Source organism: Lutra lutra, chromosome 8, assembly GCF_902655055.1.
Source record: "Lutra lutra chromosome 8, mLutLut1.2, whole genome shotgun sequence".
Classification (NCBI taxonomy): Eukaryota; Metazoa; Chordata; class Mammalia; order Carnivora; family Mustelidae; genus Lutra; species Lutra lutra.
Genome location: NC_062285.1, coordinates 45,837,136 through 45,861,275, shown reverse-complemented (window position 1 = coordinate 45,861,275; position 24,140 = coordinate 45,837,136). Strand labels below are relative to the sequence as shown.

Here is a 24,140-nt window from a genome sequence, read left to right as displayed (position 1 = left end):
CAATGAAATGGGATGCCTGGGTGGCTCAGTTGTTAAGCATCTGCCTTCAGCTCAGGTCGTGATCCCAGGGTCCTGGGATAGAGTCCCACATCAGGCTCCCTGCTCAGCGGGAAGCCTCCTTCTCCCTCTCCCACTCCCCTTGCTTGTGTTCCCTCTCTCGCTCTCTCTCTCTCTCTCTCTGTCAAATAAATTTTTTAAAAAATCTATTTAAAAAAAAAAGTAAAATATAACATTACGTACTTGAATGTTGTGTGAGAAGTTTATCTTAATTATTTAAGCTTTCCTTTGTGTTCTAGCATATTCCATTCAGGGTCAAAGTGTTATGATGATAAGTCCATCAAGTGAATCTCACCAACAAGTTGTGGCAGTGGGTCAACCTCTGGCCATCCAGCCTCAAGGAACAGTAATGGTAAAGTATTTTTCTTATCTTGGTTACCAACTAACTCTCCAGCATACCTTTTGTACCTTTCTTTTTATGTTTGCCTAATTTTATCATTATAGTTACTTACTTTTATTTACCTGGATGATTGATACCTTCAGAAGACATTAGCAGTTGACATTATCATAAGCAATTGTGATAACACAACTCTTTTTTCTCCTAAAAAGTAATTCATTTCAATCCTCTTTTTAATAGTAACTATCACAGAAAATTAGCTCCAGCCAAGGATCATGACTATAATATATATCTTACAGGTATATTCTGAAATAATGTAATTAGGATAAAAGTAGTTGACATGGTTTCCTTCTAATATAGAACAACTCTGGGGCATTTGAGTTCTACAAAATGTTAATTCAAAGGAATCAGAAAAAAAGGAAAGTATAAACCATGATCTGCCATTTCTTCTTGTGGTACTCTTAAAACACAATATTTTCCAGTGAAGACCATAGTAAGGACCAAATTAAAAGAAATATATTCTCTGTGATGATGATAATGATGATGATGGCAGCTGATATTTATTGAATTTTGTTTTACCTGATTTAATACCCTCAGCTCTTTTCTTTCTAAAGAAATGAAATGATAGGTAGAGAGGTTAATTTAACTAAGGTTATGGTAGTTCTACGGCATGAACTCAGCCAATGTTAATCCAGGCCAATGTCAAACTGTACTTTATGCAGTCTTTCTTAATATTTGTTTACAGGTTGATTTTCAGAATAATAATGTAGACCAGTATGACATGATTCCTGTTTATCTATACCTCTTTAAACACTTCTGTTTTAAAGTAAAATCTGTAAGCTTTTATAGTATTTATTAAAACTCCTTACTTGACCTCCATCTGGAATCTCTTATGAGACATTCTAATACATATATATATGATAACACAACTTTTAAGCAAATTAATTTGTTCTTTACAAAACCATCCAAACCTATTTTCTTAATATTTTTGTTTTTTTATTTCAAAAAATATTTGAATATGATAATGCTGCTTTACAAGAATGTACAACAGTATTTACAAATATATCTTTTAAAAAATATATATAGCTCACTTCCAAAAATATCCAGTGTATGAGGACTTTACTTAACTTGGCACACTGCCATGGAGCTGTTCTTGGAACATCATGGCAACTTGTCTTGGCAACTCTACAGGTATGTTGTAGGCTCTGGGTCAGAGGTCAGTGTTGTTTTTATAGCTGAGTGCTAACAAATTAAGCAGTGTCTACTGGTGCTTTGAGCAGGCCTAAAGACTAGGCAGTAAGTTTGAAGAAGAAAAAGTTAGAAAGGAATAAAGATGTGGCTTCTATTGTACAAAGTAATGGAATTCTTCTCTCAATGGCCTAAGTTCTATATCCTATGCTTGGTGTCAGAAGTATTTTATATGAATAGTAATTATTAACTTAAATTTAGTTATTGGGGGTGCCTGGGTGGCTTAGTCAGTTAAGCAGCTGCCTTCAGTTCAGGTCATGATCTCAGAGTCCTGGGATTGAGTCCTAGATTGGGCTCCCTGCTCAGCGGGGAGTCTGCTGCTCCCTCTCCCTCCCTCTGCCACTCCCCCTGCTTGTGCTATCTCTCTGTCTGTCTTTGTCAAATAAATAAATAAAATCTTTAAAAACAAATTTAGTTATTGGAAACTTATTAATTTTAATTATTTGAAGTTACTACTGATTTTTTAAAAATTTTAGTTACTAGAATTTTTATAATTTTTATAAATTTCTTTTTTTTTTTTTTTTTACCTTTAATTTTACAGCATCTTGTGTGGATTCTGGGATTAAAGCCTAGTAGTGGTGGTGCCTTGAAACCTGGGAGAGCTGTAGAAGGACCCAGTACAGTAAGCTCTAGTTGGTTTTACTCAATTTGTGCTTCCTGAAATGTTCATATGTTACATTTAATTGTATTCTTCTCTTAGGTTCTAACAACAGCAGTGATGACAGATTTACCAGTGATTTCCAATATACTTTCAAGATTGTTTGAAAGCTCACAGTAAGAATCAGTTTTTAAAATTGATAGAAATATTATTAGTGTATATTTTAGATCAGAATGTTTTATTTCTTCATTTTCATTATAGGTATCTTGATGACGTATCATTGCATCATTTAATAAATGCACTTTGCTCCTTATCCCTAGAAGCAATGGATATGGCCTATGGAAATAATAAGGTGTGATATTCTATCTTTCTGTTTTAAATATGGTACATTATTGAGTTAAATAAGGAGTACACTCATTATGATCTTAGTATTTTAGTAATGGGACTAATGCTTATCTTGCAGGCTCTCTCAATTCTCTTGAGTTTTTACCATTTATGGTGGTTATTTGTTGAAGGGGGAGTGAAGAGGACTATCCGGTTTGTGATTTGTCTAATATATATTAATAATTTTAAACTGTTTCTGTTTCTCTTGGGTACTGAGTATTTTAAGAAACATTTTGATAAAGAATAAAGGCAGTATCACATTTATAAATGAGTTCCATAAAATGTCATAATAATATTTGTAATTATAATTTATGATTGGGGCAATACAAGATTTAAATCAAGCAATATATATATGTCTCAGTTTCTCTTGCCTTCGTTGGGATGGAAAATAAGGAGCTAATCATTTCTTTCTAAAGGTAATGATTCTCCCTACCTTGAAAATTAATTTTTTGCTTTGCTCATTAACTGAATGAATAGAACAGTCCTTTTGATTATTGACATTCAAGAACATTTCTTTCTGTACTCAAAATATAATTTTCTGTTATACTTAGAAAGCACAGGAATATATGGATTTATTTATATTTTAGAAATTATTTAAAATGCTTTCCGTGTTTTAAAATAAGTATAGTGTGACCATTTACAAATAAATGAAGATACCTAGAACATGATTAAAAAGCAGAGAATGCAGCTTTATAACTTGTTTAACATATACCTGTAAGATCCAAAATTATATTGTCTGCCTAGACCTAAATTATAATTCTTTATACTGTGGCTTTTCATCTGTAAGACTGTTGTAAAGATTAACCACACTAATGTTTCATTAGGGAGAAGTTTTGTATACTATAGTACATAGGTAGAGAATTACATAAGCATGTAGGTGTTTGAAAATGTGCATTATAGTTGACTCCAAATTAAGGCAAGAGCAATACAAAATATAGCAAAGTAATCAGTTTCTGGATATCTTTAATAATCCTGCATCTTTAAGATTAACTCTTAACACACAAATATATTTTTAATAGAGTACCTTAAGGAAATCTGAACAAGTTTCTGTGGTAATGTCTTGAGAATTTACATATTCACTCAGTAACCACAGTATGTTTACTCTATGTACATGATACTCTTCTAGGAAATACAAAGGAAATAAAAGATTTTTACTTTCAAATAGCATGTAAACTACTTGGCTCATGGTTAAGTGGTAGCTGAAGTGGTATAAGAGTTAAAGTTATAGATCTTATGTGGTGTGAGACTTATTTTCTGAATCCTTAGAGTCCTGTTATGGAAGATGTTTTTACTGCATATTTTAGCTAAAAGAACTAAGATTAATCAAGATGAATGAATTTGTGATTGGAGTTGGGTATTGAAGGAATGGCAAAATTTAGAAAAGGGCAGTTTTGTGGAAATCAAAAGAGAAAAATGTTACAAGAAATCAAGAAGAATGAGGATTGAGAAGAAATAGGAAATTTGATTATTATTAGTTTATAGTTAACCTGGAAAAATATAATTTAAAGAGAGTGGTAGGAGCAGATGTGATATTTCAGGGAGGCTTAGAGGGAACAGTTGTTGAAAACATGGATGCACTGGAATGGGTATTATATTCCTGAGAATGTGTTCTTATTTCTCTATTACATTATTTGATTTTATAAAGTGAAGTGGTAAATGAGGAACAGAAATAAAAGTTTATAAAAATAATTCAAGTATAAAAAATTTTTAAATGGGAGCATGAAACAGTATATTATTCACTTGTGCTTTTTATAAAAAGTTATTGTAAAATATGCAGATGTTGAAATAAGAAACTTGTATAATTTTTTTCATTGTTAAAAATACTTTATCAGGGGGGCGCCTGGGTGGCTCAGTGGGTTGGGCCGCTGCCTTCGGCTCAGGTCATGATCTCAGGGTCCTGGGATCAAGTCCCGCATCAGGCTCTCTGCTCGGCAGGGAGCCTGCTTCCCTCTCTCTCTCTCTCTGCCTGCCTCTCTGTCTACTTGTGATCTCTCTCTGTCAAGTAAATAAATAAAATCTTAAAAAAAAAAAATACTTTATCAGGGGCGCCTGGGTGGCTCAATGGGTTAAGCCTCTGCCTTCGGCTCGGGTCATGATCTCAGGGTCCTGGGATCGAGTCCCACATTGGGCTCTCTGCTCAGTGGAGAACCTCTTCTTCCTCTATCTCTCTCTCTGCCTGCCTCTCTGCCTATTTGTGATCTCTCTCTCTGTGAAATAAATAAATAAAATCTTTAAATAAAATAAAATAAAATAAAAAAATAAAAATGCTTTAAAAAAATACTTTATCAATGTTAGCTCTTCTGAGTTAAATATTCTAGGGATTAAAGATTTATATATCAGTATCCTTTATCATGGCTTTAGAGTGACCAGCCATTTCATTTTTGGTCCTCATTTCAGGAATTTGTGCCAATGTGTTGAGAAAGTAGCTTATGGTAACGTTTTCAAATGGGTTGATGATACCTGTGCAGACATATTACCAACTCAGTATAACAATGACAAAAATTAAAAAGCAGCTGCTGTTCGTAGTTTACTGTATGTCAGGCACTTACTTATTTAATCATTTAAAACAACTCGGTGAGGTTTGTTGGTAGTATCCTCTTTTTCACAGATGAAATATGAAAATAGAGAGCTTAACTAATTTATCTGGGATCACCTATTTGGTAAATGTTAGAGCTTGGATTTGAAACCACATCTGTATCATTCTAGAGCTTTATTCTTAACCACTAGTGGCTTTAACTTTTGTGTCCTGTAGAGTTTTTTTGATTAAGCATCTGCCTTTGGCTCAGGTTATAGTCCTGGGGTCCTGGGATCGAGCCCTGCTTTAGGCTCCCTGCTCAGCAGGAGAGTCTGCTTCTCCCTCTTCCTCTGCCTCTGGTTGTGTGCTTTCTTTCTCTCTCTCTCGGTCACTCAAATAAATAAATAAAATCTTAAAAAAAAAAAAAAAGTCTGCTGTTGAGTTTTTAAAAATACACCAGGACTACATCCTAGGCTTCCTGAATAAGAATCTGTTATGAGGTGTGGATGTCTGTACATTCTTTTAAATGACACACTATTCTTATATATATCCTGGTTAGAATGAGCAGGAGGAGGAGGAGGAAGTAATACTAGGCAACATTTATGGGGACTCATTATGTGCCAGATACTTTCTAACATGTGGTTGTTTTGGTATATTATTATCTCCATTTCATACATTAAAAAAAATTAGTGGAAGTAGTAACTTACTGTTACACAGCTGTTAAGTGGTACAGTTGAAATGAAATGCTAGGCAGTTATAGGCAGTTCACAGTTATCATGCTGTTTCTACTATGATACATTTTTCTACCACACAAATTTTTAAGGTGTGTACAACATTAGCACGTGCAGGAAGGGTCAGCCTGACCATTATATTTGTCTTTCTGGTTGGTGAAATGCTAGCAACTGAGGAGAGGGGGTTTGTCTTCTATTTCTGCTACTTTTCTGTTAGTGTCTAAACTGGTATCAGCCATATTCTTGATATCATACTTTTCCCCCTGCTCTCTGATGTCTTCTTTCTGCTTTTTTCATACTTCCTGACATTCACACATAAAACCTGGACATTTGAAGACTACACTAATAAGAATATATATTAGTCAGCCTGGGCTGCCATAACAAATTATCACAGACTGGGTGGTTTAAACTACAGAATTGTGTTTTCTTACAGTTCTGGAGGCTGCAAGTTTGAGATCTAGATGCCAGTATGGTGGTTCTAGTGAGGGTTCTCTTCCTGGCTTGAAAGATGGCTGCCTTCTCACTGTATCCTCATGTGGTGGGGGTGGAGTGCTTAAGAACACACTAACAAGTTCTCTGGTGTCTCTTTTAAGAAACCACTAATCCTGGCTTACCAGAGTTTCACCCTATGACCTCATTTAACTTTACTTACCCCTTATTGGCCTTATCTCCAGATACCATCAACTTGGGGGTTAGGGTTTCAACAAAGGAATTTTAGGGGGACAAAGTTTAGTCTGTGGCAGAATGTATCTTTCCTTCTGGTCAGACGACTAGCCGTTCTATATGTCTAGAATAAGTTTTGAATTTTTCAGTTTTTCCTCATGAAGGCATTTTCTTCCTAACCAATTTTCCAACTAGAAGCTATTCTGGATACTTGAAGGTGGGCAGAAAGGCTTGTCTTATGATAACTGAGATCTGTTATGACTAACTTTATACTAATTAGATATTAATTATAGTCATGCTTTTCAGAGTATTGTGTTTTACTTACATTTGAGGTACTAAAAATTCTTATAATAGCAAATTGCAATGTGTTTTTTCTCTAGGAACCATCTCTTTTTGCTGTTGCCAAATTGTTAGAAACGGGTCTAGTTAACATGCACCGAATAGAAATTCTTTGGAGACCTCTAACGGGACATCTGCTTGAGGTAACTTCTTTTTCTTAAATACTGTTTACTTCTTGTTAAGAATAAAGGCCTACACATTGAACTAATGATTCTGGATAACCATATGAAAAATCAGCATTACCATTTTTTTTCCTTGTACTTATCCCTGTATAATTTATCAATGACTGAAGTTTTACAATAATTGCTTTGCTGGAAGAATTGCTTTTGGCTGAAAAATGGGTGATACACAATGCAGTCTCTGAAGTCTCCTTCAGCTGTTAGCTTGGGACCTCTTTCTTTTGTTATATAGTCTCATGATCTACCTCAGTTTCAGCTAGTTCTGAAACTTCAAGGTAATTGGGCTGAGAGTTAGTAGTAAACATTGTGTCTTTATAGCCTTTCCTATGATCCTGAGATAGCTCTTCTGCAAAGGGAAAAACTTTTTTGGTATTACTAATTATAGATAGTACCAGGGAATTTTCATCTGAATTTGTATCTTGTGTCCAAGTTGGAATGATTGGTAATAATGAGCTACTTCTCAGTAAAAGCTGCTTCGGTCATTATATGTGTTTATGTGTGGTTTAGGTTTAGGTTACCTGGATTCATTTTGTATTTTTTGAGTAAGCTAGGAAAGGTATTATTCTTAATAAGAAAAACAAATGTCCTTGTCCTTTTCTTTATTTTTTTTCCATTTTATTGGGATTACTTTTATGAATTATTAAAGGATATATGCCAATTTCTTTATCATGGACCTTCTCACCAAATGGCACAAAAATAAGTTTTTAAGATTTTAGCACAGTATTCGATTATGAGGGTAGGCCTAATTAGGAACTTTGATGTCAGCCTACTTTTTTTGTTTACTCTGATGACACAATTTACTTTTATGACATTTTTTTTTCCTGTGACTTACTTAGTTTCATCTTTTATCTTCTCTCTATTGCTTCCTTTGCCCCTTATACAGAAGGTAAGCTAACTTACATTATAGATATAATTTTCCATTACTGATGAACTTTTGATGTCATTTTTAAAAATGTGAAAGAACAGGAGTGTCTGGGTGGCTCAGTTGGTTAAATGTCTGCCTTCCACTCAGGTCATGATCCCAGCATCCTGGGGTCAAGCCCCACTTTGGGCTCCCTGCTTAGTCGGGAGCCTGCTTCTCTCTCTCTCCCTCTGTGCCTCACACTGCTTGGGCTCTCTCTCTCTCTCAAATAAATAAATAAAATCTTAAGAACAGAAAATGTAATGTTTTAATTTTTCTTTTCTCAAGTTGATGTGTGATACATAGCTTAAGTATACAATATAAATATTTAATTTTTATTCAATGTTTTGTCCTCAGGTCTGCCAGCATCCAAACTCTCGAATGAGAGAATGGGGAGCAGAAGCTTTAACTTCACTTATTAAAGCAGGATTAACATTTAACCATGATCCTCCACTTTCACAAAACCAGGTAAAAAAATTCTTGTTTTTAAAAATAATTCTTAATATAAAATCATCTCCCATATATAATTTTTTCTTAATATAGCAAATGGATGATATTCTGAGAATGAGTTTTGTTGCTTAATATTCTATTTTATATGTTGGCCATGGATATCTTACAGAGGTTGATATGTCTGGATTTTTAGGATTATCTTTATTTAAAAATACAGCAACTTTCTTGCAAATGACAGGGAATTAAAGCTATTAAATTACCTAGAACTGGTCTCCTAGTGCGGAAGGTTCCCTGTTCATGCATTGCTAAAGCTTTATTTTGATGCCCTACTTTATTAGCCTGCTTGGTTTGGTCCTTAACTGTCTCTAATTTTTTCTCTGATTATCCATACATGAAGGAGAAAACAACCGCTGGAAGAGACAAGTACCATAAATAGATTTTTATTTTAAAATACTTTTAAAAGTTATTTTATTCTTCCAGAGTTTATTTTTGAATCCTTTGTCCTGACTTCTGTAATCATTCACCTCTATCTTAAACAATTTTTTAAAAGTCTACCAAAGTTCTGTTGTTTGAAGAATAAGTAGGAGTGAGGTATTTAATAGGCATTTCCATTGCCTTCATTATCTTACTATATTGTAATTGTGTTTACTTATTGAGTATATATGATATGCCAACTGGTATATTAGCTCTTGGCATAGAATGATAAATGAAACAGAAAAGATGTATGTTCTTACAGAACTTACATTTTAGATTTCATACTTTTTCCTATTATACTTTAAGGTTTTTGAAAACAAAACCCTGATCCATATCCTTAACGTTCAGCTTAATACTTGGCACATGGTGAGAGCTTTAATGTTTTTTTAGTCAGCAAACCAAATAAGTGAGTCCTTGAAGAGAAAAAAGTTAAAAATGAAGCAAGTGCTTTCAGATACTTTTGAAGGGACTGGAATAGAGTACTTTTTTTTTAACTCCGATGGGTTCCAGTAGTTTTATGCCATCTTTGTTCATGTCAACCATACTTAATTTTTAGGAGTATTAAGAATTTTCAATACATGTGATATACATTAACAGAATAAATGAAGGATGATTTTAGAAATTGGGGATTATTTTCCTCTCTCCAAATATAGCTAGATATAAATAGATAGATTTCCTTTAGTGAGATTAATTTCATATGGGTCTTTAATTAGTGTCTTTTTTTAAAAAGTTTTTAATTAAGTAATTAATTTTTGTTTGGGGTCTTCAATGAATGTTTTTTAATGCAGGATCACTCTCCATTTAATCCAAAATTTAACATGTTGAAAATTGGTTTTTATTTTCTCTTATTTTAAAAAAATACAGAGGACAAAATAAACCTCTGGTGATTATGGTTAGAGAATCACATTCAGTGTTTGCTTTAGTAGAAAAGTTTCTGTTTACTATTATAGTCTGAGTGGAAGTAAATTTAAATTTAAAAAGCAACTGTAAAGCCTTTCTGTCTTTTTGAGCCTCTCTTCCTAATTAGTTTCCTGCCCTCCTTTCAGAGGCTGCAGTTGCTTTTATTGAACCCATTAAAGGAGATGTCCAGTATTAACCATCCAGATATCCGACTCAAGCAATTAGAATGTGTGTTGCAGATTCTTCAGAGTCAGGGAGACAGTCTTGGGCCTGGATGGCCATTAGTGCTTGGAGTCATGGGAGCAATCAGAAATGATCAAGGGTAAGTATTTAAAATTAACATCCAAAAAGTAATGAGGAGGGACTTTGCCCTAAAATCTTGAAGAAGTGGTAATTTTTTGTGTGTCCTCTTCCTGGCTAAGATCTAGGATCGTTTTTCTTATTTCTACCCCCAGTGACTGTAGTGAATTTTCAGGGCTCATCTTTGTTTTGGAAGGATAGAAAAATTGCTGTTTACTTGACATTTGACATTTATACAGAAATACAAGGTTTATAGGGTAAATGCACCAAGCTAACAAATTTTGTAACACATCAGAAGATTGGGTCTTATATTATTAAAATAAGCACTGGTAAGATGTGAATTGACACTTTAGGACTTCACTGCATATATTGAGAAATCTAAGAAATTACTTTTAAGGGACTTTTAAAAATTTATTGTTCATCGCTTCTCGGCCTTTTGGCTAAGATCAAGTGTAAAAATTTATTGTTCATTTATTTTGTGCCAGTGTATTTTTTTTTTTTTTTTAAGATTTAATTTATTTATTTGACAGAGATTACAAGTAGGCAGAGAGGCAGGCAGAGAGAGAGGGAGGGGTTCAGGCTCCCTTCCGAGCAGAGAACACAATGCGGGGCTCGATCCCAGGACCCTGGGATCATGACCTGAGCCGAAGGCAGAGGCTTTAACCCACTGAGCCACCCAGGTGCCCCTGTGCCAGTGTATTCTAAGTCCTGTGCCCTGCTAGTTACTCTGATTACACAGATAAATAGCTCTTGCTCTAAAAGTAGAATCTTAGGAAAGAGGAACAAGATCTGTAAGTAGAATCCTAATGAGAATAGTCTGTTATCCTGCAAAAGAATAAGATTCCAGTGGTAGGGGCTTGTGTCCCTGGAAGAGGGCAGAGCCAAAATTATGAGGAACCTTATATGCTTTTATAAACTATTTGGATTTATCTTAAGTACATTGAGGGGCATTTTAGGAGTTTTAAGCAGAGGAACAGTGTGATCTGATGTGCATTTGAGATACATCACTGTGAAAGCACTATGGAGGGGTGGGTGGGACATGAGAGAACCTGCAGTGTTCTCTAGAAACACAGAGTGATGGAGTTAGCTACTTAGCAGATTGATTATGGAAGTGAAGGGTGATATAGAAAATAGAATAAGGAGTGAATCCTATATTTGTAACTTAGGCAGCTTAATGAATGGTGGTATTATTAGCTAAGTAGTAAATACTGAAGGAAGAACAAAATGGACTTATTTAGCTTAAGGTAGAATGTTGCAGCGGAGAGAGAGGTCTATTGAATGTTTGCATATATTTGTCTCACTCTGCAGCAGAACTCATGCTATCCAGTATGCTGACTAGTTGAGGAGTTTTATATGATTGAAGTGCTTGGGCTTATTAAGGAAAATTATTTTTTCTTACTTATTTGTAGTAATAAAATTTTTTTAAAGGTTTTATTTATTTGAGAGAGAGAGAGAGAGAGCATGAAAGAGGGGAGGGTCAGAAAGAGAAGCAGACTCCCTGCTGAGCAGGGAGCCTGTTGTGGGACTAGACCTGAGCCAAAGGCTGTCGTTTAACATACTGAGCCACCCAGGGGCCCTAAATTTTCTTAAATACTACAAAATACTGAGATGATTAAAGTGGAAAGAGATCAGCCATGGCTTAAATCAAGCTTAAGTATTTTTCTTCTCCCAGTCTACAGTGCAGTTATAAAATAGGACATCGTTGTAGGATGAAATTAATTAGTACATGTAGAACACTTAGGAAGTGCATGACGTAACAAACACTCAATAATAAGTTTTAGCTATTGGGTTGCCTGGGGTGGCTCGGTTCATTGGGCATCCGACTGATTTCCACTTCAGTTACAGTCTTAGGGCTGTGAGATCAAGCCCTGCATCATCTTGGAGTCTGCTTCTCCTCCTTCCCCTTGCTTGAGTGCACTCTCTTTCTATTTCTCTCTCTCTCTCTAAATAAATAAAATCTTTAAGAAAAAATAAGCATTAGCTATTATAATTCATTTCATTATTAAATTTCACCACTAGAATTTCTCTCTAAAATCAGTTACTTCTTATTCTCTTCATTTGAAATTCAAAATGCATTCTTTTCTTTTACAGACTAGATATATTTTAAATAAGATATAGATATAAAAGATATAAAAGAATGTGGAACTGATTTTCATTCAGTGAGTAAATTGTGTGTATTTGCATGTGCTAGGCACCATGCTAGGTATTGGGGGTATAGTGGTGAGAAAGGAGCTGTGGCCAGTTTCCTTTTCTCATTAATGTCTAAGTTTTGTTTGGCTAGTTGATACAAAATTCTTTATTTTTATTTGTTAATTTTTTCAAGTGTGTGTTTCTCTTTTACATTTATGTAAATACTGAAATAGTGTATGACCTATATTAGGAAGATTTTCTTGTTCAATTTTTTTTTTTTAAAGATTTTATTTATTTATTTGACAGAGAGAAATCACAAGTAAGCAGAGAGGCAGGCAGAGAGAGAGGAGGAAGCAGGCTCCCTGCTGAGCAGAAAGCCCGATGTGGGGCTCGAACCCAGGACCTGGGATCATGACCTGAGCCAAAGGCAGCGGCTTAACCCAATGAGCCACCCAGGCGCCCCTCTTGTTCAATTTTTAAAATAGAATTTAACTTGGTTAAAATTAGTGTAAGGTGTGTATTTTTACTTACATTTCTTTTAAGTGCATGAGTATAATTTTTTTCCATTTTTTTTTTCAGAGAATCCTTAATACGAACTGCCTTCCAGTGTCTTCAGTTGGTTGTGACGGATTTTCTACCAACAATGCCTTGTACATGCCTGCAGATTGTTGTAGATGTTGCAGGTAGCTTTGGACTTCATAACCAAGAACTTAATATTAGTTTGACTTCAATAGGTTTATTGGTAAGTATTGCTGCCTTTCTTGTGATCATATGATTTAGAAATCACTGTTATGCTATTGAGAGTGAATACTAAGAGAATTGGCTTTTGGCTTTAGAGGGGTTGTTCAAACGACTTTTAAGTAATAAACTTTTATTTTGCGTGAAGGGTTAAATGACACAACTTAAGAATTACTTCATTAATAGAATATTTGGAATAATTTTGATATATTGAGCTAAAATTTAGCTTTAAAAGGTTTGTTGTAAGAGGATTTAGTAAACAGTAGTATGTATGCTTGTGTAAAGATTAACTGATTTTTAATATTGTTTCAGTAGCCACATTTCCATATACTACTTATTTAGTAAATAAAGCTCCAATAAAAGGCTTTACTATATATGTAGGGCTTTGCTGTATACACAGTCCTATAGTTTGTCAGTGCTGCTTTATTAGCTGTTAGAAGGCATATGTTAATGGAAGAGCTTTGACTGTGGAAGCAGATATACTTGTATTTTAATTCTGTGTGCCTCTTGTTTAATTATTGACATCTTGAGCCTCATTTTACTCATCTTTAATGTAGAAAGTAAAATCTAAGCTAGGATATTATTAATATTATATAAGTAAACAAATAGAAAGCTGTTCCCAATATAAATGTATTTAAAGAGATTATTTTGACTCTTTTTAATGTTTATTATAAGCCAGAAGTTTTAAAAGTCAAACTTAAATACCCTTACAAGTAAGATAAGTTACTATTAAATAGGTAATTATAGGAAAGGAAATAAGCACATGTATAGAATTGTTCCCAAAGAGTAGTTCAGTGTTGATTAAATTACTGCTAGGTGTCACCTCCTGTATTTTTATGGTTACATTTTTATCACTGGCATAATTCTCATTAATTCATACACCACATACTGTGGTTGAGAATGAAGTCACAAGATTTATTTGGATATAGTAATTATTCTTATGAAATTATAAAATACCATTAAATGATATTAAGGAATTGTTAATGATTTTTGTGGTGTCATAATGGCATCATGGTTATTTTTTTAAACCCTTTATCTAGTGGAACGAAGTAAATGTGACAGAATGTTAATACCTGGCTTTCTATATATCACTATATTGATATATTTTCCCCATTTTTCTATGTTACTGAAATGTTTCATAATAAAAATGTTTGAAAATGTTCACGTTAGCCCATGCTTGTTTCCCCAAATTCTCCTGGGATCAGATGGAGACATGTGACAGAGATATTTTCAGATCTGTTCTACTAGAAAAGAAATTACTGAAGTGGCTTTTTAAAGTTTTATTCTGAAAGGTAAAGCAACCATGTGTTGCATATGTATTTATGTGTTCAAAATAAAATCTGTGAGTGAATGGTGTTTTTCTACTTTGCTTTTTAGTGGAATATTTCAGATTATTTTTTCCAAAGAGGAGAAACTATTGAAAAAGAATTAAATAAAGAAGAGGCAGCACAGCAAAAGCAGGCAGAAGAGAAAGGAGTTGTTTTAAATCGGCCTTTCCATCCTGCACCACCATTTGATTGCTTGTGGTTGTGTCTTTACGCAAAATTGGGTGAACTATGTGTGGACCCCCGTCCTGCTGTGAGGAAGAGTGCAGGACAAACTCTGTTTTCAACAATTGGTGCACATGGAACTTTACTACAGCACTCAACGTGGCACACTGTTATTTGGAAGGTACTGTGGATTAGCTTGAGTTACTAGCTTTTGACACAAATTCTTAAATTTTTCAATTAATCTTGTACCTGTTAATTTTTGAAGAAGAATTTCCAGGCGTTTGTGCTTTTGACAATACAGAATGTTAGTTTTGTCATACTTTAAGTTGTACCTCACCCAGAATAAATTACATACTGAAAGCCTATTCTCTCTTTTTCTGTCTTTATCTCTTACTGTCTGTCTCTGATTTCTGCCTTTGCCATTCCCTTTTTGCTTCCCGTTTCCCCAAAACCACGTAATTTAAATGTAACCAATTGAGAATTTTGTAAATAAAAGAATATCAACAGTAGAAATTTCCTTTCAGGATCACCAAACAGAAGTAACCTCTAATTGGTAAATTCTGTATATTTGTTCATTAAATATACAGTTTCATTTTCTTTCTTTTTTTTCCCTCTTGCTTTTCTTTGTTTTTTAATATTTTATTTTTAAGTAATCTCTACATCCAACGTGAGGTGCAAACTCACAATCCTGAGACCAGAAGTCACTCGCTATACTGACTGAGCCAGTCAGGCACCCCTTTATTTTTCTTTCTCGTCCTCTTTTTAAAAACTTTCTATGGGATGCCTGGTGGCTCAGTTGGTTGGGCATCCAACTCTTGATTTCGGCTCAGGTTATGATCTCACAGTTGTGAGATTGGGTCCTGTGTTGGGGGCTCTGTACTCAGCATGGAGTTTGCTTGGAATTCTCTCCCTCTTTCTCCCTCTGCCCCTCCCCCAGCTGTGTGCAGGTATACTCTCTCTGTTAAGATAAATAAATATTTTTTAAAAACTTTAAAAGCTTTTTACAAAGCCAACAACTTATTAGTGAGGATCCCCTCTTTGCTGAAAGCTCTCCATTTTTGTTCCATGTATTCTATTTTAATAAAAATGTATTTATTGGGGTACCTGGGTGGCTCAGAGGGTTAAGCCTCTGCCTTCGGCTCAAGTCGTATCTCAGGGGTCTGGGATCGAGCCCCACATGGGGCTCTCTGCTTAGCAGGGAGCCTGCTTCCCCCTCTCTTTCTGCCTGCCTCTCTGCCTGCTTGTGACCTCTGCCATATACATAAATAAAATCTTTAAAAAAATTTTTTTAAAAATCTATCATTTCACCACTTTTGTGAATTTCTGAGATCAGTGTTTGACAATAGGCTGCATAGTAAATCTTAGTTATATTTAACAATTTGTCTTCAGTTTAATAAAAATATTCCAAAATGTCTTCTTAAAAATTAATAATTCATATCCACTAATAAAAATAATTAAAATCCCTTCTCCACCCTGTGTATTCTCTTTCAACTCCATCCGCTGGCTCCTCCTCTTCAGATCACAAACATGCTTAAGCCTTCCTTACCATTTAAAAAAACAAACTGATATTTTCTGATTCCTATTTTCCTTTTAAACAGCTTAATTGTTAATCTTGCTGCCTAGTTGTCAGTGATTTTTTTTTCCTTCCTTACCTTCCCTGCATTCTCCTGACCCTTTAATATGATTTCCAGATTATTCTACTTCAGAGTCTCTTAAACCTTAAAGTAACAGAATCACCTAGAGGACTCGCTCAAATGCAGATTGCTGAGCCACCAGCCCCTGCCTCCCAGAATTTCTGATTTTTCTGAGCCGCCCTGGCTTGTGGTCTGAGAATTGCATGTCTGTGAATTGCCTGTGTGATGCTAATGCTGTTGGTTCTGAGACCATATTTTGAGAACCACGGAAATTGTTCTTAGGCTATAGGTGGTCTTCTAATTGCCAAGATTTTCACCTTAATTCAGTTCTTACCCTATTCACTTTTATTTTTTTGTAGCATCTAACACTTAATTATTTTCTCCTTGAAATTTCTCTTCCCTTGGATTCTGTTTCACAGAATGCTTCTGCTAGTCTTTCCAATTTTTAAAAAATTTTTCTTCAGTTCCTTCCCCTGAATCTACTCTTCAAGTCCCAAACACTTCCTGCTTGATTTTTTCTTTCTACTTCTTTTTATTTTTTTATTTTTATTTTATTATTTTTTTAAGGTTTTACTTCTTTATGTGAGAGTCAGAGAGAGTATGAGAGAGAGAAAGAGCATGAAAAGGGGGAGGGTCAGAGGGAGAAGCAGACTCCCTGCCAAGCAGGGAGCCTGATGTGGGACTCAGTCCCGGGACTCCAGAATCATCACCTGAGCCAAAGGCAGTCGCTTAACCAACTGAGCCACCCAGGTGCCTTCTTTTTAATGTAGGCTCTATGCCCAGTGTGGGGCTTGAACTCGTGATTCCGAGTTCAAGAGTCCCGTTCTCTATGGACTGAACCAGCCAGAAGTCCCCTTGCTTGATTTTTTTGAAGCACCTTCATATAGTCCTGAATCTTCAGTTATAATCTCTCTACAGATATCTTCCATAATTTATTTTTTGCCTGGACTTCTTAGCTTCATTCCCTTCTTGTATATTACTCCATAGATACTCTATTGATACCCCAAATCAATAAGTCTTAGAAAATATTCTACCCAATTTTAAAGTTTTTCATATTCCAGGATGCCTGGGTGGTTCAGTGGGTTAAGCATCTGCCTTTGGCTCAGGTCGTGATCCCAGGGTCCTGGGATCAAGTCCCACATTGGTCTCCTTGCTCGTTAGGGAGTCTGCTTCTCCCACTGCCTACTGCTCCCTCTGCTTGTGTGCTATCTCTCTTTCTCTCTGACAAATAAATAAAATCTTTAAAAATTTTTTTTCATATTCCATTTCATATTTAAAGATAATACAGTATATCTACTGTTAAAATTTTTCTAGTATTCGGGATTGATCTGTCAAATGTAATTTCTTGTGATAATTTCTAACTGCTATGCTATTACTTAAGCTGTGTTATTTTTCTGTTCATTTTTATAAATATTCAGGTTCTTTTTCATCTATTGGACCGAGTTCGGGAGTCTTCTACCACTGCAGACAAAGAAAAGATTGAGTCTGGAGGTGGAAATATTCTCATTCATCATTCAAGGGACACAGCAGAGAAGCAGTGGGCAGAGACATGGGTTTTAACATTGGCTGGAGTAGCAAGAATCTTTAACACTAGAAGATACTTACTGCAACCTTTAGGTATATATATACATTTTCCCCCTGGTTATATAAGTAATTCATGTTAAAGGAAATTTGGAAAATATAAAAGATCTTTAAAAAATTTATGTACAATGCTACTTCCCAAGAATAATCGACCTTAACTGTCAGTCTTTGTGTATGTGTGGTGTGAGCTATACATGTTTTCATTCATCTTATTGAGAAAACATGTAATGTAGCTCATATGGGCTAAGGGATACAGTGATGAGTAAAATACACAGAATCCTTGGTATCTTGTGCCTGAGGGAGTAACTATAATTACATAAATACAAACTTACTACAGTGATAAATGTTACAAAGGAATGGTGCTTTGTAAGCTTCTAATACGTATTTGACCTGGTCTCTGTGATCTAGGTAGGCTTCCCTAAGAAAGCAGTATTTTAGCGAGGAGATCTGAAGGGTGAGTAGTATGTTCATCAGGCAATAGTAAGACGAAATGTGAAGAGTTTTACAGGCAGAGAGAATTGTACAGGTCAATAGTACTAAGATTAAGAAACCCAGTGTGGATTGTACCTTCACTTCTGATGGTAGTGATGGTGGTAGAGAAAAATGAACAGAACAAAGATTTTTTTTGCTTAATTATGAGCATGTCCTACAGAGTCTTGCATTTTTACAAGTTATTATTTTACATTTAGCTTTTTTGTTCCTGTTTTTTTCTTTTTTTAAAGATTTTATTTATTTGAGAGAGCGCATGAGAGGAGAGAGGTCAGTGGGAGAAGCAGACTCCCTACAGGGAGTCTGATGTGGGACTCGATCCTGGGACTCCAGGATCATGACTTGAGCCAAAGGCAGTCGCTTAACCAACTGAGCCACCCAGGTGCCCTTTGTTCCTGTTTCTGTTAAGGCATAAGTGTATTTATTCTTTTCATCATCATTTTTGTGTAGTGTTCTTCATGCATTTTTCCTTTTTTTTCCCAGAATAATCCATAGTGTCTGATCCATTTTGCATTCCTAGAGCCTAACATAATATATACGTAAAAATCGTAGTTTTTAGTTTTCATGTAAAATTTATAGAAAATGAAATGTACCGGTCTTAAGTGCACATTTGCTGAGTTTTGACAAAATAAGCATCATTTTTTTTTCAATATTTTATTTATTTATTTGACAGACAGAGATCACGAGTAGGCAGAGAGGCAGGCAGAGAGAGAGGAGGAAGCAGGCTCCCCACTGAGCAGAGAGCCCAATGCGGGGCTCGATCCCAGGACTCTGGGATCATGGTCTGAGCTGAAGGCAGAGGCTTTAACCCACTGAGCCACTCAGGTGCCCCAAATAAGCATCATTTTTAATACTTCCATGATTGTTACTTTATTTTAAAAGCTAAAACCTAATAGATAAAGATCTAGTTTTTTAAAAAAATGAAGACAATAAGACAGTTTGTGTAGCTTTGATAATGTTTTTATAATTCGAAGATTAGAAAATGTTTTTTATTATCTTAGAATGTTCATATGTTTAACATAACCATGTACAATACATAATTATACCTGGTCTTTTAGAAAGAGGACTTTTTTCTAGACATAGAGTTAAATTAGTAAAGGAATTCCAGGGTTTTCCCCCTGATTATATGAAATATTCTGAGATTAAGTCACCATTCTGGTTGGTAAATTATTGTTTCATCTGACTTTTGAACTAGGATGGCAAAAGACAGAAGTTTTGTTTAGCTGTTTTGATAGTTTTTAGATGTAAAATGTCAAAACTCTTTGAACAGTTTAACAAGAAAAAAAATCTGTTTTCAATTGTATATAAATTATACCTCAATTTTTAATAAAAGAAAGAGTGGAGAGGAAGAGGCATGTAACTGGTGAGGTATTATATTTTGTCCTATTTGGGCAGAATAGTACCTTTTGTTTCATTGCAGGACTACTTCGAGCTTTCCTACTAACAATGCTTCCATAGGCGTATGGGTTCATCTCCTCTTTAAAAATTTAGTCGTTTATAGCCTTTGGGAAGTGAGTTTAAACCTTATTTAAGTATTTCATAGCCTACGTATGTCATCCTACTTTGGAAAATACCTGTTCTTCTGATTTTGGTGTTATTTAAATGCAAGTATGTAGGGTGCTTGGGTGGCTCAGTTGGTTTTAAGTGTCTGCCTTTGGTTCAGGTCATAATCCTGGGGTCCTGGGATTGAGCCCCTCATTAGGCACCCTGCTCAGCGGGGAGTCTGCTTCTCCCTCTCCTTCTAACCCTCCTGCGTGCTCGTGCTCTTGCTTGCTTGCTCTTTTTCTCTCAAATGAAAAAAATAAAAAATCGTTACAAAAAAAAGTGCAGGTATATTGGTAATAATCCATGGTATTAAAAGCCATTAGGCTAGATTGCTGGAGGAACAAGGTCATTTTTGCTGGCCTTCATAGGAACAAACTACATGTTTCTATAAAAAGCTTCAATATAAATGTGCTTAATTGGTCATAGGAGTAGAAAAAGAGATTGGATTGATCAGCGGAAACCAATAACTACCACTCATCCCATGCTCTGCTGATGGTGGATCAGCAGACTCAGTTTCCCATGAGAGGAAGAAATTTAGACTCATTCTAAAAAGCAGTCTATTCTTTATGGTACATTTTCTCCTGGTGACTCCTTGTAATTGGGAATAAATGTTTAAGAAAATTCTGCAACAAAAAAACAAAAAAAGGAAGGAAAACCCTGTAACTATAAGTTACGTAAATATGAAAAAGTGTAGCGCTAAGATTTTATGAGTATAGCATAGTTTATTTTAAACATTTAGACCTATAAAAATATATTATTCAGTAATAATTTGTAACTTTTCCATTGTTTTCAAGAATGAGAACATCTTAAGATTTTAACATTAATAAAGATAGATGGATAGATCAAAGTTGTTATTAAAAAGCTTTTGTTTTTACCCTCTTAAGTTTTTATTCCATTCTTCTTAGGCAGAAATACCAGGAAATATTGTAAACATGTGCATGTACATTTGTAGAGTTCTATATTTAAGACCGAAACATTGATGATATATTCATTATCCTCTCTGTGTTGCTCTTTGTTCCTATATTTAAAAAAACATTTTTACTGGATTTTTGGATTTCATTGATTTTAATTCACATTGTTTGTACCTTTATACCTAAGCATATTTTCCTAGTGTATAGGAATTAGAGTAGTAGAATAAAACAAACATTCTAAAGTGTGTAGTAGTAAGAGACATCTTGACTAGTAAGAGAAATCTTGACTGCTTTGATAGATTTTGTTCTTCTTTTCCTAATACAGGAGATTTTTCAAGAGCATGGGATGTTCTTCTTGACCATATACAGTCAGCAGCACTCAGCAAAAACAATGAAGTGTCTCTGGCTGCCCTGAAAAGCTTCCAGGAAATTTTACAGATTGTGTCCCCTGTCAGAGACTCAGATAAGCCTGAGACCCCACCTGCAGTTAATGTACCTGTGCCTGTCCTTCTAGGGTCCATATCAGGCCCTGGCCTGAGCAGACCATTTGTAAGAACAGATTCCATTGGAGACAGACTGGGAAGATACAATAGCTCTGAGCCACCAGTAGTTACTGATGAGCTTGAAGATTTGAATCTCTGGTGGGCTGCATGGAATACCTGGTATAGAATTGGATCGGAAAGCACTAAGCCTCCTGTTACTTTTGACAAACTGACTTTCATTCCCAGTCAGCCTTTCCTTACAGCTCTAATTCAGATATTTCCCGCTCTCTACCAACACATAAAAACTGGTTTCAACATGGATGACTTGCAAAAGCTGGGAGTCATATTGCACAGTGCTGTGTCAGTGCCAATAAGTTCGGATGCGTCCCCTTTCATTCTTCCATCTTACACGGAAGCCATTTTGACAAGTTTACAGGAAGCTGTGCTTACAGCTTTAGATGTTCTCCAAAAGGTAATAGAATTTTAGTGGCTGTCTAAACAATAATGCATGTGGTTTGCTGGCAGTTTTTTAGTTTGCTGTATGTTTTTTGAGATGAAATCTGGATCATCAAGACTGTTGTATATGTATACGTTGTGTAAATTCAGGATTGTAAACATCCAGTTATTTTAAAAACATTGGGTTTTCTGATGTATCTGAAAAAGTGATTCAGGTTTGTTTTGAGAATCTTTCAGAAACTGTATGTATCCTCTTGTTTCCTTTCACCAACATTTTTGGTTTGATCATGCAGTTCTTCATAAGAGGATATACTTTTCTGAATAACAACGTTAGTAAATACTTATATAATTAGAAAATTAATAAGGTATGGGATCATATATATATATTTTGTTCATTTAGCTCTGGAATTGTTGGAAGCCTATATTTTAAAAAAGTAAGTAAGAATAAATTTATAAATTTTCCTCATGGAAATTTTAAAAAGATGTATCTTACCTATGTGTGTTTTGTTACTGCAAAGAAGTTATTAAGGAGTACTGGGTATTATATAAAACTGATGAATCACTGACCTCTACCTCTGAAACCAGTGATACATTATATGTTAATTACTGAATTTAAATAAAAAATTAAAAACCAAACAGCTAAAAAATAAACAATTGACCTAGAAATCATTGAGTAAATCCCAATTAGCAGGCAAGACCAGATCAAAATCAAAGAATTCTTTAAACTATCAAGATAATTGCGCAATTCACAATAACGAAAATACTAAACAGAAAAATGTCTACTGAGGAGCCAGCAATTCCAACAAAGTTGCTATGACATTCTAACAAAATTAGAATGGAACTGGATTCTGATTACACATGGTTAATCAGATTCGTGTACTGCAAATCATGTTTTCTAATTAACTGATTGCATTATATCCAGCTGGAATGATGAAAACTTTCACAGTAAAAGTAGCGGTTTCTGTTACACCATAATACCTTTTCACTGGCTCTGGATGAAGTCCAGCTGAGTAGTAATTCCTTGATCTCTTTAACCCTAGTTATACTGTGTAAAGAAAAATTGTGTAGAAACTTACAAATTTAAGAGAATCTGACATTTAAAAAACTTTATTTTAGGGATATGGGCTTTCAACAATTGAAATCAGAATAGCTATTTTATTTTCAGTGTAGAAATAAAAGTAGCCTGTCAGTACCTACTTTGTCCCCCTTGATTGACCATGCATATAGGTTGCTTATGGAGTGGCCTGGAGGAAACTGAAAAGTTACATGTCATAAAGCAGAGCAAAGCACAGGCCTTATAGGATGTCTGTAATTTAGAGCTCTCATTCAGATATTTGACATAGGTTTTTATAAACAAAGAAGAAACAAACCTCCAAAATTCCTTTCAAGAAAAAAAGTACATAATTTTATTTTTAAGAACTTTGCTTTAGCAATGACAGAACAAACAATCATTTATTCCAACTACTAGGAATTTGTTCTGAGCTCTTACTGGCTTTGAAAACAATATATACATACCTTCAGTCTGAAACTTAGGAAGTTTTGATGCTGTTCATTTATATCAGTTGATACCATTTTGTGTTACTAGTTTTCACTCTAACATTTATTACTTCTGTGATTATCTAAATTATATTTCCTAGTACTTGAATATGAGTCAACCATATGGTATCTTTAATTTTTCCTAATAGAAAAAATTAACATACTTCATTATCAGTAAAAGTGTTTCTGTATTTACTCCCATAGGTGTCAGAAAATTTTTTCACAGCAAAATTTACTTACTTTGGGACTTTATCCTTAAAATAATAAGCTATCCAATAAAACATTTTATTGATTAAAGATCATTTCCTTCATAAAACCTCATTTTTTATTTCATGTTTACCCTTATATAGTTTAGGGCTTCAGGGTCACGGTTTTCTCTTGGTATTTAAGTCACTAGTTCCCACCAAATTGACCTAGTTATGCATGCTGATCTATTTTATTTATTTATTTATTTATTTATTTATTTTTGGGACCAAGATATTTTGGCATGTGTGGGAGACGAGAATTTGATTATTTGTTTTACCTAAGTTCTGTGATCGGGTGACTGCATCTGTCTTATTTATTGCTGAACTTCCTAAAGTCAGATGGCTGGGTACTGTATCTGCCTCCGTCATCAAGGCTATCAGAGTAGTACTCCAGGAAACACCATCACATTATGTGTGGATGGTGCCCTTAGAGTTGTGCAATGAAGCCCTGCCTGCTACTCAATAGGTCAGGTTTTGGGATCTCTTTAATTATCAGCTTCTTAATCTATAAAATATGAAAATAACAGATCTAAAACTTTCTTTTTATCAAATGGGATTTGCTTAAGGCATTTGCTAAATGCCTGACACAGTTAAACTAAATGTTAGCTGTTACTGTCTTCAAGTTCCCTGTCAAGGGTCTTAGTATATGAGGGTAGAGGGCAAAGAAGTCTTAATATATACAGGTGCTGAAGGAATTACTGTTGAAGGACTTAATAAGATAAACCTTGAACCATGTCAGCGGTTGGATGTCCATTTTCTGTTCTTGTTTCCACATGTATTTTCAAACTGGAATAATAGGAAATGTCTAGATTGCTGACTGATTCTTA

General features: G+C 34.8%; 1 protein-coding gene and 1 non-coding gene across 4 annotated transcripts in view; both read left to right on the top strand.

Annotated features, from left to right (window-relative positions):
- The window catches only part of MON2 (MON2 homolog, regulator of endosome-to-Golgi trafficking), a 108,643-nt gene that overhangs the window by 56,994 nt on the left and 27,509 nt on the right, over positions 1-24,140 (top strand). For all 3 annotated transcript variants that reach the window (XM_047740416.1, XM_047740415.1, XM_047740417.1), the window contains 12 exons: positions 297-409; positions 1,481-1,585; positions 2,184-2,264; positions 2,343-2,416; positions 2,502-2,592; positions 6,914-7,015; positions 8,310-8,420; positions 9,923-10,098; positions 12,786-12,948; positions 14,322-14,615; positions 17,487-17,685; positions 20,920-21,548. In XM_047740416.1, the coding sequence (XP_047596372.1) occupies positions 297-409; positions 1,481-1,585; positions 2,184-2,264; positions 2,343-2,416; positions 2,502-2,592; positions 6,914-7,015; positions 8,310-8,420; positions 9,923-10,098; positions 12,786-12,948; positions 14,322-14,615; positions 17,487-17,685; positions 20,920-21,548 (2,138 nt within the window). The remainder of the gene's footprint in view (positions 1-296; positions 410-1,480; positions 1,586-2,183; positions 2,265-2,342; positions 2,417-2,501; positions 2,593-6,913; positions 7,016-8,309; positions 8,421-9,922; positions 10,099-12,785; positions 12,949-14,321; positions 14,616-17,486; positions 17,686-20,919; positions 21,549-24,140) is intronic.
- On the top strand, positions 10,497-10,681 carry LOC125108164 (U2 spliceosomal RNA). The gene has a single exon (XR_007129831.1). It is a non-coding gene; the product is annotated as a U2 spliceosomal RNA (small nuclear RNA).